We start from the raw sequence: 12,373 nt of genomic DNA, 5'->3' as shown, positions 1-12,373 counted from the left end.
CCCCATCTATTTGCCATGAAGTGATGGGACCAGATGCCATGATCTTCTTTTTTTGAACGTTGAGTTTTAAGCCAACTTTTTCACTCTCTTTCACCTTCATCAAGAGGCTCTTTAGTTTCTCTTCCCTTTCTATTAGGGTAGTATCATCTGTATATCTGAGGTTGCTGATACTTCTCCTGGCAATCTTGATTTCAGCTAAGAGCATGGGCACATTCAGTTCTTTGCATCCTGCTGTGTTCCAGTAGGGGTACTACCACTACATTAGGTACCACAGATTCCTACTAAAGACTTTAGTACTCTCTACTTATCAACAGAGATCCCTGGGAAAAAAAAAAAAAAGGCAGAGCCAACAGACTTGACCTAACTTGACTAACATATATTGACCAACACTATTTTATAGACATTGTCAGCACTGGTGAGTTGTTGCTTTTGAGCACAGTGAATTTAGGAGTAGTGAGCTCGCAGTAGTGGAGACAAAGGTTGTTTGTTTGGCAGTCACCTGTCATCCTCTCCCTGGCATGCACTCATCCATTTGTCACAGCGTTTTGTGGGAAGTTGAACAGGGAAGCTTAAGAAAAATGTTTTACTCTTGTCTTGATGATAGAAAGCATTTCTCACTGCTGGTAGCATGGTGGTAACTTTTCATTCCTTCTGGCAGTTTTTAAAGACTTATTTGACTTTGAGGGAACCTGCCGTATATCTTTAAGTCACAGTTCAAAAGTATAAGACAGGGTTGTTCATTTTCAATTTTGGCTGAAAAGTCTTAACTTTGACTCTGGCACTTCAAAGTTAGGGAAAACTTGGCTTTAAAAATGGTTGCTGATACGAGATGGCATATTTAATGACAGATGTATCTATAGAAAGCTGTTAAGATGCAGATTATCCCCCCTGGGGTGGGGGAGGGAGATCAAAACTGCCAATCTATAAAATATACTCGATAGAGGAAGGCATGGAATCTATCTTTGCAAATGCTTTGATTGCAGGGGACAGTATAGCAGCATGTGGCATCATAACCCAGAGCAGACAAATCAGCTTGATGACTTTCAAAGCCAGGAATACTGCTGCAGGCAAGGGTACTCCAGTCTAGGAGAAATTAAAACATATAGAGACTGTTATTAATTCCATATCTATTTTTGTATAGTCAAATCTGTATGCAAATCCTTAGCATCTCATTTCAGAAGATTAATCTAAAAGTGAAGAGTGTTATGTGAAGGGAATGTAATGATAAAGCTCTGAAAATGAGTAATACTTCTAGAGAAATGTGGGCTGCAAACTTGGATGCTTTTTTAAAATTTATTTTTTGTACTGAGAAGAAACGCTTTTTATTTATATGCTCATTTGTAAGTTGTTTCAAAGGGGGAAAGCAATAGAACCAATTCTTAAGGTTTTTCCCTTGCCATCCTGACTTGGCAAAAGTTACAGCACTTGGCTTTTTAGGCACCTCCTGCGGTTTAACATTCTAGAAGTAATCAACCAAATAACTAACTAGGACTTTTATTCTTACCCCCAACTAGTAACCCAATATCTCATTTCTAAACATTGTCATAAGAGTGAAAATTTGTATGTAAGGGTAAGGAATCTAATTACTAGGTGCAGATTAAGGGGGAAAAATTGTATTATAAATGCATCTGAGGAAGACAGTAAATAGTAATTCTGAAAAGCAGGAAGATAAGTGGTGTGCCCTGCTTGGGAGAGAGGGTGCAGTAGCTGCATTCTAATCCATTGGTTGTACATTTAATCTATAACGGGCAGAGTCTGATACGTATTGTAGTGTAAATATCTTCAAATGGTGTCATAAACAGATAGTTTACTGCAGTAGATATTAATTCTGTCTCATATTTCTAAAACAAGTAGAGAAACTGTCAGTTTCGAAATAATGTGGGGGGAGTTCACCTTCTGTTCCCTCTCATTTGGAGAAATGATTATAGGCGAGCTGGACATTAATCTGGAGGTTATGGGCCAGATCAAAAGCACTTGGCAATCATTTTAACCCTGAAGACTTGTGAGGTCTCAATAGATTTGATTACTTTTCTGTAGTTATGCTGAGAAAGAATTATTGGACATTCAATTTTTAATCAGATAAAATAAAAGAAGTTTGAGGGGAAAGCAAACATCCCTCTGTATTTGACATACATTTTGACTCTACATAGGTATTTCAGCCCCAACTTTCTTAAGTGTATTATCTTTTTCTTTGATTTCATCTTTAGAAATGAGACATTCAGTGAGAAATCCAGAGAAGACTGTTTGAGGGCAGGAAGCTCATTTCTCTCTGTTCTTTGTGGATTTCTTCTGCAGACAAACCACTTTCCTTGATCTTGAAAGTGGTTGCAAGCTTCAGAGAGAACTTATAAAAAAAGCTTTCCAGTTAATAGTAGCTATGGTCAGTTACATGAAAGATATACTCTCCTTACAGGGATTGAGACAGTAATGGTTGCTCTGGACTGGTTTCCTCTCCTTTATATATCCATTAGTATTGATTGATTATTCCACTTTCGTTAAGCTGATGCACTAATTCTGTGGTGGTTGGTTGATTTGACCTCTGGCCATAGAGTCGATAGTCGTGACCTATCCAAAGTATTTGAACTACCAAATCAAAAGTTTTACTGGACAAAATTAAACAGACAAGGAAGACTTGATTGAAGACTATTGCACTAGGGGAGAGAGATTAGAATGCAGTCTGAAGTCAACTCCTCTGAAAAACAATAGGGTTTTTAAGCATTGGGGTGAACTAGAAGAAATACACCTAAGTACTTTTGGAGGAAGGTTGATCCGTGTGATGTGTTGAGCACAGTCAGTTACCCTGAATCTGTAAATGTTTTTCTCTGTGGCTTGGTCATTTGTGTTTCCTGATTTGCATCCATCAGAATTAGGCTCCTAGCCTCCTAGAAACTGAGAGATGGGAACATTATCTTCCTTGATGATAACATCTCAATGGGATGGCTCCCAGGTTTTCAAGGAAGATATTCCTGGGTTGTAAAACTTGCAGGAAGCTTCATAAATGATTTATGTCATTCCCCTTACTTCATCTCATCAAGTAGGCTGTATCATCCACATCATCATCATCAGAAGTATAGTACAATGAGGTATTTTGAGAAAGAGTCCACATTTACATAACTTTTATTAGAGTGTATTTTTATAATTGTTCAAATTCATTATTATTGTTGTACTCTTACTGTGTCTAATTTGTAAATTAAACTTTATCATAGGTATATGTATATAGGAAAAACAAAGTATATACAGCATTTGGTACCATCCTACACTTTCAGGCATCCACTGCAGGTCTTGGAATGTATCCCTCAGAGATAAGGGGGAGATTATTATTTAGTTAAATTCATATTAAGTTTAAAGTAAAGGATTTATTTTTTTCTGCTTAATGTGACTACTGGAAAAATTAAAATTGCATATGTGACTCCTGTTTGTGGTGCTTATTCTATTGGACAGCACTGGCTCTAGATCTCTTTTGATAAGTAATATGTTTTTTTAGATATGGTTCTTCCAAAGAGACATCAGGATATCACTGTGTCGGGACTTCCCTGGCAGTCCAATGGTTAAGACTTTGCCTTCCAGTGCAGGGGATATGGGTCCGATCCCTGGTTGGGGAAGCTAAGATCCTGCATGCTTCTGGGCCAGAAAGCCAAAAAATGTAAAACAGAAGCAATATTGTAACAGATTCAGTAAAGACTTTAAAAATGATCCACATCAAAAAGTCTTAAAAAAAAAAAAAGATATTACTGTTCACTGTGTTAGCACATCTAAGACTACAGCTATAAAATGACCAAGTTAGCCAAGGACAAGAATTTTCTGTGTCCCTGGCATAAATATGGTAGAGATTTGTGTTAAGTGTGCTATGCTTGCTCCCACTCCCTCACCATATTTTGCGCCTCATTCTGGCCATGCAGAGCAGCTCGCCAGAATTGGGGGCCTCGTGGTAATCTCAGCGTACTTGTTGCTTGCTCTCAACTGGATTGCTTCTGAAATGTTTCTTGAAAATGAAACTGCTTCAGCAATAAGCTTCTTAACTATGTCATGGGTTCACCACGAGGGTGTACAAACAGATCCTCAGCAGTAGCTAATTTTCCTTTAATTGTATCTCATTCTTATGTTGGACTATCCCATTTCTTATTCGTGAAAGCACTAACATGTGCTAATCCATTACAGGTGGAGTAACTAACACGGCACAATATCAGAACAGACTAATGGTATATGAACCTAACCAGGTAAGACTCATCTAAGAAAAGCTCATTACCTTAATTAAAATGAATTTTTAAAGATTCCTCCAGTAATTAGGAGTTGGGATGCCAAGTCTATACACACACATGCATCTTAAACTTACACAGAGAAAAGGAAGCATCTGGATAAACTGTTTTGGGTTGCTTTTTTTCCCTTACAAAACATGAAATCTCAGCTCTTTTTGTTTTATGGTCTACTCAATGCTTAACTTTTTCAGAGTTTTGCATAATGTAGGAAAAAGGGAAAATATGTTGATGAGTTAAATACCTTTATTTCCGTTTATCTCAAGTGTCTGTTCATCTTTAAGATATCCTAAGAAAGGATTTGCATTGTCCTGTTGCTGCAGCCTTTGAGAAGGCTTGTCATTCTAGGAGGGGAGCATGCTTATGGTTTTTTTATTCCCAAATAAATAGTAATTTTTATTTAACCCTGTGTAGCCAGCATATCCCAGGGCATTATGAAGGCTAAGTCTGAAGGAGAAGTATCTGAAGAGTTGGAATATGTTTTTCATCTAAGAGCTGGGCCTGGACTGGGCACATTGGGATGGTGCCTGTCCCTTCTGCGCACTTCTCATGCACATTTCATGACTTTTCTTTCCCCACAAAAGAAGAACTATTTTTATTTTCTTTTCCTTCTACCAAAGTATCTGTAACTGTGGCACATGTTTGCTGAATTTTGCCATTTCTGTGATTTTGGTAATGTAAGTATTTTTCCTGGTTATGACAATATTCCAAAATGATTTGGAGGTCAAATCTTCATCAGCTGAAGATAATGGAACACGGAAACAACAGGTTGGCTTTGAGAGTCTGGGTCAGGATTAGCCATCAAATATATGTTCAGAGTGACCTCAGTCTATTTTGTATCTTTTACTTTTTACAATTCATTGATTCTGAGTGTAACAAAAGTATTTCTGTGTTTGCAAGTGTGTTTCCTGATGTCATTAGAAGCTGTATATTTTGGAGACCATGTGTTCCTGGGCTGGGTGTCTCAAGAGGGATCGTTAATTACAGTTGCTTGAGTTTGGTGCACACGTGGTTAAAGAGGAAGAAGGTGTTTCTCAAATGAGTTCTGTTTCATGTTTGTACATACATGCTCTTTTTAAAAATTCTGCTGGCATATTGTTTACGGTGGGTACTGGCAAACATCACATCTGCTTGCATCTTGCTCAGAATCTCAATAACTCTATCATTCAGCCCTGGTGCTTATTTCTCTTCTAGGCCTTTGTGGAGAGTCAGTAATGCCTGCCATCTGCCACAGAGCACATCGCTACCTGCCAACAGGCAGGCCGGGGTGACCTCTGCTTCCTCAGCACTGATTAGTATTCACACGCTAGCTTATTAGGAATGACCCCACCAGGCCTCTCTGTTTCTTTGCCTTTGCAGCGGTTGGCGGCTCACCTGGCAGGCACGGCAGTGAAGGAAGCTAAAGATATAATCAGGGGATGCAGGCAGGCTTTGCAAACCAGATGGCATCCATAGTCCTGTGGCAGGGGACTGGGCTGCTAGTGCAAACATTGAGTCTTCACACTGTGATGCATTGCCTCATAGAAAGCACCACAGAAAGCACCACCAGTGTCTTGAGTTAAATCCACTCGTGTGTGATGTATTAAAGGTATTTCTTAGAATATCTGAAAGAAAGGTTTAACTGTTTTATTAAAGATACAATTAACTGAAAGGAGATTCTTATTGTGACATGTTTAAAACTGGGGGAGCAGATGAATGCAAGCCTTAAACAATTGGACACACCACTTTCTTTTTTCTTGTGAGTGTATCTTTAAGAGAAATTAGAAGTGAGCCAGTGAGTATGCCATTAGTGAATGGATCAATATTTATACAAAACTTTTTTTTTTTTTTTTCGATTCTGCCTTTACACCTCTGTGAACTGGTGAAATTGTATGTATTCAAAACATCATGATTTTTCTGGTCGAAAGCCAAATTTTTCTTGGCAAAAAGAAATTGTCTGTGTTCTTCCTGTATGTTTAGTGTTTATATAGAAAGAAAATGGTTAGGCTTATTTACCTGTCCATTACTTGAGATTTAAATTAAAGTCATATTTGATTTTCATCTATTTTTATATTTTAAATAACCTTATTTGAGAGGAGTTGAGAATATCTTTCTCAATCCTGAGTGTGATATAGAACCAAACATTAGAGGTTTCACCATTTCCTAAAGTTATCACAGAAAATTTGGTCTTCTGTAACAGAAGACCAAATAACAATATGCCTGGAAATAACTTTTCCCAATTTGGTGAACATGTGAGTGTAAATATATTAAAGGCTGTGAGGGGTTTGTTGCTGAATCAAAACTTTGCTCTTCCATTGACCTCAGGAGGTTCATCCTGGAAAGCAACAGCAAAGCTGCCCTCACATTAACTTATGTAGGGTCCCCTGTGAGCCAGTGATTTCATCACAGTAAGTTTCCTAGTTCAGTTCAGTCACTCAGTCATGTCCAACTTTTTGCAACCCCGTGGACTGCAGCATGCCAGGCCTTCCTGTCCATCACCAACTCTCAGAGTTTACTCAAACTCATGTCTGTTGAGTCAATGATGCCATCCAACCATCTCATCCTCTGTTGTCCCCTTCTCCTTCTGCCTTCAATCTTTCCCAGCATCAGGGTCTTTTCAAATGAGTCTGTTCTTCGCATCAAGTGGCCAAAGTATTAGCGTTTCAGCTTCAACATCAGTCCTTCCAATGAATATTCAGGACTGATTTCTTTTAGGATGGACGGTTGGATATCCTTGCAGTCCACAGGACTCTCAAGAGTCTTCTCCAATACCACAGTTCAAAAGCATCAATTCTTCAGCACTCAGCTTTCTTTATAGTCCAACTCTCACATCCATACATGACTATGAGAAAAACCATACCCTTGACTAGACGGACCTTTGTTGGCAAAATGATGTCTCTGCTTTTTAATATGCTGTCTAGGTTGGTCATAACTTTTCTTCCAAGGAGCAAGTGTCTTTTATTTTCATGGCTGCAATCACCATCTGCAGTGATTTTGGAGCCTCCCAAAATAAAGTCTGTCACTGTTTCCCCATCTATTTGCCATGAAGTGATGAGACCAGATGCCATGATCTTCGTTTTCTGAATGTTGACCTTTAAGCCAACTTTTTCACTCTCCTCTTTCACTTTCATCAAGAGGCTCTTTAGTTCTTCGCTTTCTGCCATAAGGGTGGTGTCCTCTGCATATCTGAGGTTATTGATATTTCTCCCAGCAATCTTGATTCCAGCTTGTGCTTCATACAGCCCAGTGTTTCTCATGATGTACTCTGCATATAAGTTAAATAAGCAAGGTGACAATACACAGCCTTGACGTACTCCTTTCCCAATTTGGAACCAGTTTCTTGTTCTATGTCCAGTTCTAACTGTTGCTTCCTGACCTGCATAGAGATTTCTCAAGAGGCAGATCAGGTGGTCTGGTATTCCCATCCCTTGAAGAATTTTCCACAGTTTGTGGTGATCCATACAGTCAAAGGCTTTGGTGTAGTCAATAAAGCAGAGGCAGATGTTTTCCTGGAACTCTTTTGCTCTTTTGATAATCCAACGGATGTTGTCAATTTGATCTCTGGTTCCTCTGCCTTTTCTAAATCCAGCTTGAACATCTGGAAGTTCACAGTTCATGTACTGTTGAAGCCTGGCTTGGAGAATTTTGAGCATTACTTTTCTAGCGTGTGAGATGAATGCAATTGTGCGGTAGTTTGAACATTCTTTGGCATTGCCTTTGTTTGGGATTAGAATGAAAACTGATCTTTTCCAGTCCTGTGGCCACTGTTGGGATTTTCCAAATTTGCTGGCATATTGAGTGCAGCGCTTTCATAGCTTCATTCTTCCAGGATTTGAAATAGCTCAACTGGAATTCCATCACCTCCACTAGCTTTGTTCATAGTGATGCTTCCTAAGGCCCACTTGACTTCACATTCAAGTGCTGACTCTGGCTTAGATCATGAACTCCTTATTGCCAAATTCAGACTTAAATTGAAGAAAGTAGGGAAAACCATTAGACCATTCAGGTATGACCTAAATCAAGTTTCCTAAAGTGCACATTATCAGATATGTGTGCCAGGAACTGTTCTAAATGCTTTAGGTGCATTAGCTCATTTAATCTTCACAACAGGCTTGTCAGTTGGGTACTGTTATCTCCGTTGTACAGAGGAGGAAACAGGCACAGACAGGTTAAGTAAACTGCCAGACTCACACACAAATTATAAACTTGGTATCCTGGATCCAGAGCCTGTTTTGTTATCATTACACCACTGTACACAAATACCTATGCATGTGCACTCCTAAGTCATTTGTAGGAGTATGTTCTCTCAACTGGGAGATAACTATCATGAAAACTTCTAAATTCTCATATGCTCCTCTTACAAATGCAAAATGCCCTATAAAATGCAACCCAAACCAGAGGAAATGCCTTATGTAAGTTGCAAAACAGAGTTAGAACCTGTGGGATCTTCTGCACTTGTTCTCAGGTAAGACACCCATTCCTTTCAAACTAAGTAAACAATATTTAAATAGAATGCGGTCCACCAACAACTACTAATGAGGCACTGCTGTTTTCTGCCATGGACATCTCCAGTTAACAGTTCACCTGCATTTCTTTTCTTTTCAGAATAAGTGGATAAGCCGTAGCCCTATGCTGCAGAGGCGGGTCTACCATTCCATGGCTGCTGTTCAAAGGAAGCTTTATGTTCTTGGAGGCAATGACCTGGATTACAATAATGACCGGATCCTCGTGCGGCATATAGATTCCTACAACATAGACACAGACCAGTGGACGCGCTGCAATTTTAACCTGTTGACTGGCAAGTACCTTTAAGTAAATCAGGAGAAAGAAGAGATTCAGGAAGTTGACAAACTTGTTTTCTTAGACATCTTGAGGGCAGCTCTAAATATTAAATGCATCATAGTAGAACAACTTGGTTTTATTACAAAAGGTGAACATTGTTTATCTCTGACTCAGTTCATTGGCTGAGCATCCAGTTTATCAGGGCCTGTGTTTACCTTTGTGTGTGTTCTCACATTGTTGAGAGAGGCACGTCAGTTCCATTATTGTCAATCAATATTCATGTAGGAACACTGGTATAAGTAGGAGGGATCAGGTGCTGAAAGAGTTAATGACTCTAAAGGAGCAATTTATTTTTCTCTTCTCACTTTTAGTCTTATTTCTTTATGAGTTCATGAGAATGGTCTTCACTGTTTATCACTGTCAGACATCGTTTTTTGCCTGTATTTTCCTAAAGAGAAAACGCTGGAGATGTTCTATGCGTAGGGGTTTGGCAGCACTTCTGACCACACAGACCTATCCAGCCATCACCACAAGCAGTACTAGGTAGGGACCATCCTCATCCTAAAGCGAATGAAAAGAAAGCAGCAAACAGTCTACCCCTGACGTTTCTTTATGGAGTTGAAAACTTCCTCCTTTCTTGGCTTGTGTTGTAAAGATCCCTTCCCTTCCATTATTAAGATCACAGACTCAAAAGGGTGGGCAGGACTATGGCCTGAAGGCATTTTAATATGCTGAGTGGGCACTCAGTCACTCACAGCAACTGCTAAGGAGGCCACATTGGGGGCATAACCACTGTGAGAGGTTTAGATGCTTTATACCGAGCTGTTTTTCTGAAAAATGATCTGAAGCCCACCTACAACCACTTAACTCTAAGTTCTCGTAGTGGTACCTTAGCCCCTTGGTCCCTTGATCTGTGATTCTGTCTGCTATAGGATCCAGCTTATTTATTACCTGAGTCAATTCTGTGTCAGCCCATCAATAAGAAGAAACTGTCTCACTCTCTGATGGCCTCCAGGGAAGAATATGTGGTAGTGAGTTATTCTTTTTTTTTTAATGGAGGAGGAACCTTTCATCATTTTGGCATGTCTATATCTAGGGACTACCCAGGCTGGTCCCAGCTCAAGAACTTTAATATAGTCTTAAAACTGTTGTGTATGTAAAGAAAAAGGAAGGTAGTAACTATCAGTCTTTTTCTGTCATTTGTCTTCATTTGGGGCATGCTCGGGGCATGGGTCTATTTTATTTGCTTCTTGGAGTTGCAGCTGTTACAGATGTAAGCACTTGGCCTTAAAAGTATTTGTATTCAGTAGAACAAGAGTGTTTTGCATTCCTAAAATATACTTTATTTCCATTAGTATTAATTAATGGCATACGACATGATATGAAACTCTTCTATACGGCTTATTATTGCTGTCTTTAATGCTGTCTTTACTAATTTGACTGGCTATTAAGTGTTATAACCCGGTTCTGACTCAACACAGATTCATTCTCTGAGAGTGGTTAATTCTTCCCTCTGAGACCTGGGAGGCAGGGATTAGTTGCAGCAAAAATCCTGTGGAGTATACATGTGTGCCACAGGGGAAAACTATCCCTCAGTGGCAAAAGGGTTAATTAAGACATGCAAGGAATATTTATCCTCTCTTATTCAATTCTCTTTACTTTAGGCCAAAATGAATCTGGAGTTGCTGTCCATAATGAGAGAATATACTTAGTTGGTGGATATTCGATTTGGACAAATGAGCCTCTGGCTTGTATCCAGGTGAGTGGTTAAAGTCCCTTTTTGAAGTTCATTCAGGTGGTTCAGTGAGGTTATTTTTTTGCAATGCTGAATTGAAGGAAGAGAATATTCACATGTAGAAAGAAGATTGAGCTCCTTTGTGCAGCTAGTTCAGCCACTAACCTTCATTCTGCATCCTAAAAATAATACCTAATGATTGAGTCCTGTTGAAAATAAAGATGGGAATGAGCTTTAACAGTATACATAATATATATGGGAAGTAGGGGAAGTAGGATGCCTTTCCCTTTTTTATAAACCAAAACCTGTTGAAATCTTGGTACTTTCACATCTGCAAAACTTATTTTCTGTATATTCCAATTTGTTCATTTAACAAATGCCCTCTACAATGGTGTTCTTTCCTAGCAGAAGTGAGTAGTTGTGTTTTGTGATTGGTCTGAGGGGGGGACCTCTGCTCCCAGGGTATCCTTGGCACATCAACATATGAGCAGCCCAGACTAGGCAAGCTGCTAGCTGGGCTGTTCAGAACAGCAATGGCTGTTGTTGATATATATACTCAAGGTGGTATTATTTATGGGTTTTTCTTTTTTTTACAATTCTTACCAGAGCTGTTTTTCTACGTTGAGTTCTCTGATAACATATTGACATGTATTAGCCCTGACCTTTCCCTGGTCTCCAGACAAACATATCATTATAACTATTTATAATATCTAACCTCATCTTTGTGGGAAGATTTTAAACAGATGCTTCAGTGTCTTTAATAGTTGCAGGACTATTTGAGCTTTTAATTTCTTCTTCACATTTCATAAGGTATGTATCTTTTTTTAAGAAACTTTTCCATGTTTTCCAAGTTTTCAAAAATTATAGTATATAGATATTGAGTTGGTTATATTCTACTTTACATTCGTAATATTGCTTTTTTTTTTTCCCCTTCCATTCTTGATCTGTCTTGCCCAAGATTTGTCTGGGGATTTTAACTTCTTTTTACTGTTGATATAGATAAGTAGTTTTAAGTCAGCAAAGGTAGCATAGAAATGAATATTTAACAGGCTTGTCCTGATGGATGTAGTTTCTGATCTAACAGAGGGAATGTAATGTGTTAGTTTAAGGTATACAACATAGTTTTATATACCTATACATTGCTAAGTAATCACCACAGTAAATTGAACATCCATTACCTCACATAGTTGCACATTTGTACTTTTTTCTTACAAGAACTTTTAAGATTTACTTCCTTAGCAAGTTTCAAATACGCAATATAGTGTAGTCAACACTCAGGACATTGTATCCGTGAACTTCTTATTATCACTTTTTTGAGGTATCTTTTGACTACCTCACCCATTTCTGTCACTCCCCACTGCTTGCCTCTTGTGACCACCACTCTGTCTTTGCTTTCTATAAGTTTTTTTTTTTTTTATTCCACATATAAGTGAGAGCATAGAGTTTTGTTTTTTTCTGACATATTTTTTTGGATTGTCCAGAAAGTTCGCTTGGGTTTTTCTATAAGATGGTACAGAAAAACCTGAACAAACTTTTTGGCCAACCCATTACCTAGAATGATGATGCCCTCAAGGTCCATATATGCTGTTGCAAAAGAAGGACTTCCTATTTTAATGTCTCTTTC

General features: G+C 38.7%; 1 protein-coding gene across 19 annotated transcripts in view; it reads left to right on the top strand.

Moving 5' to 3' along the window:
* Positions 1–12,373, top strand: part of KLHL32 (kelch like family member 32) — a 209,616-nt gene that overhangs the window by 188,010 nt on the left and 9,233 nt on the right. For all 19 annotated transcript variants that reach the window (XM_081530367.1, XM_081530360.1, XM_081530359.1 and 16 more), the window contains 3 exons: positions 4,159–4,217; positions 8,838–9,030; positions 10,679–10,773. In XM_081530367.1, coding sequence (XP_081386493.1) covers positions 4,159–4,217; positions 8,838–9,030; positions 10,679–10,773 — 347 coding nt within the window. The remainder of the gene's footprint in view (positions 1–4,158; positions 4,218–8,837; positions 9,031–10,678; positions 10,774–12,373) is intronic.

Source organism: Giraffa tippelskirchi, chromosome 9 (genome assembly GCF_054371585.1).
Source record: "Giraffa tippelskirchi isolate mGirTip1 chromosome 9, T2T-mGirTip1v1.2.pri, whole genome shotgun sequence".
Lineage (NCBI taxonomy): Eukaryota > Metazoa > Chordata > Mammalia > Artiodactyla > Giraffidae > Giraffa > Giraffa tippelskirchi.
The sequence above is the reverse complement of the archived record's forward strand: the minus strand, read 5'-3'. Positions and strand labels throughout refer to the sequence as shown.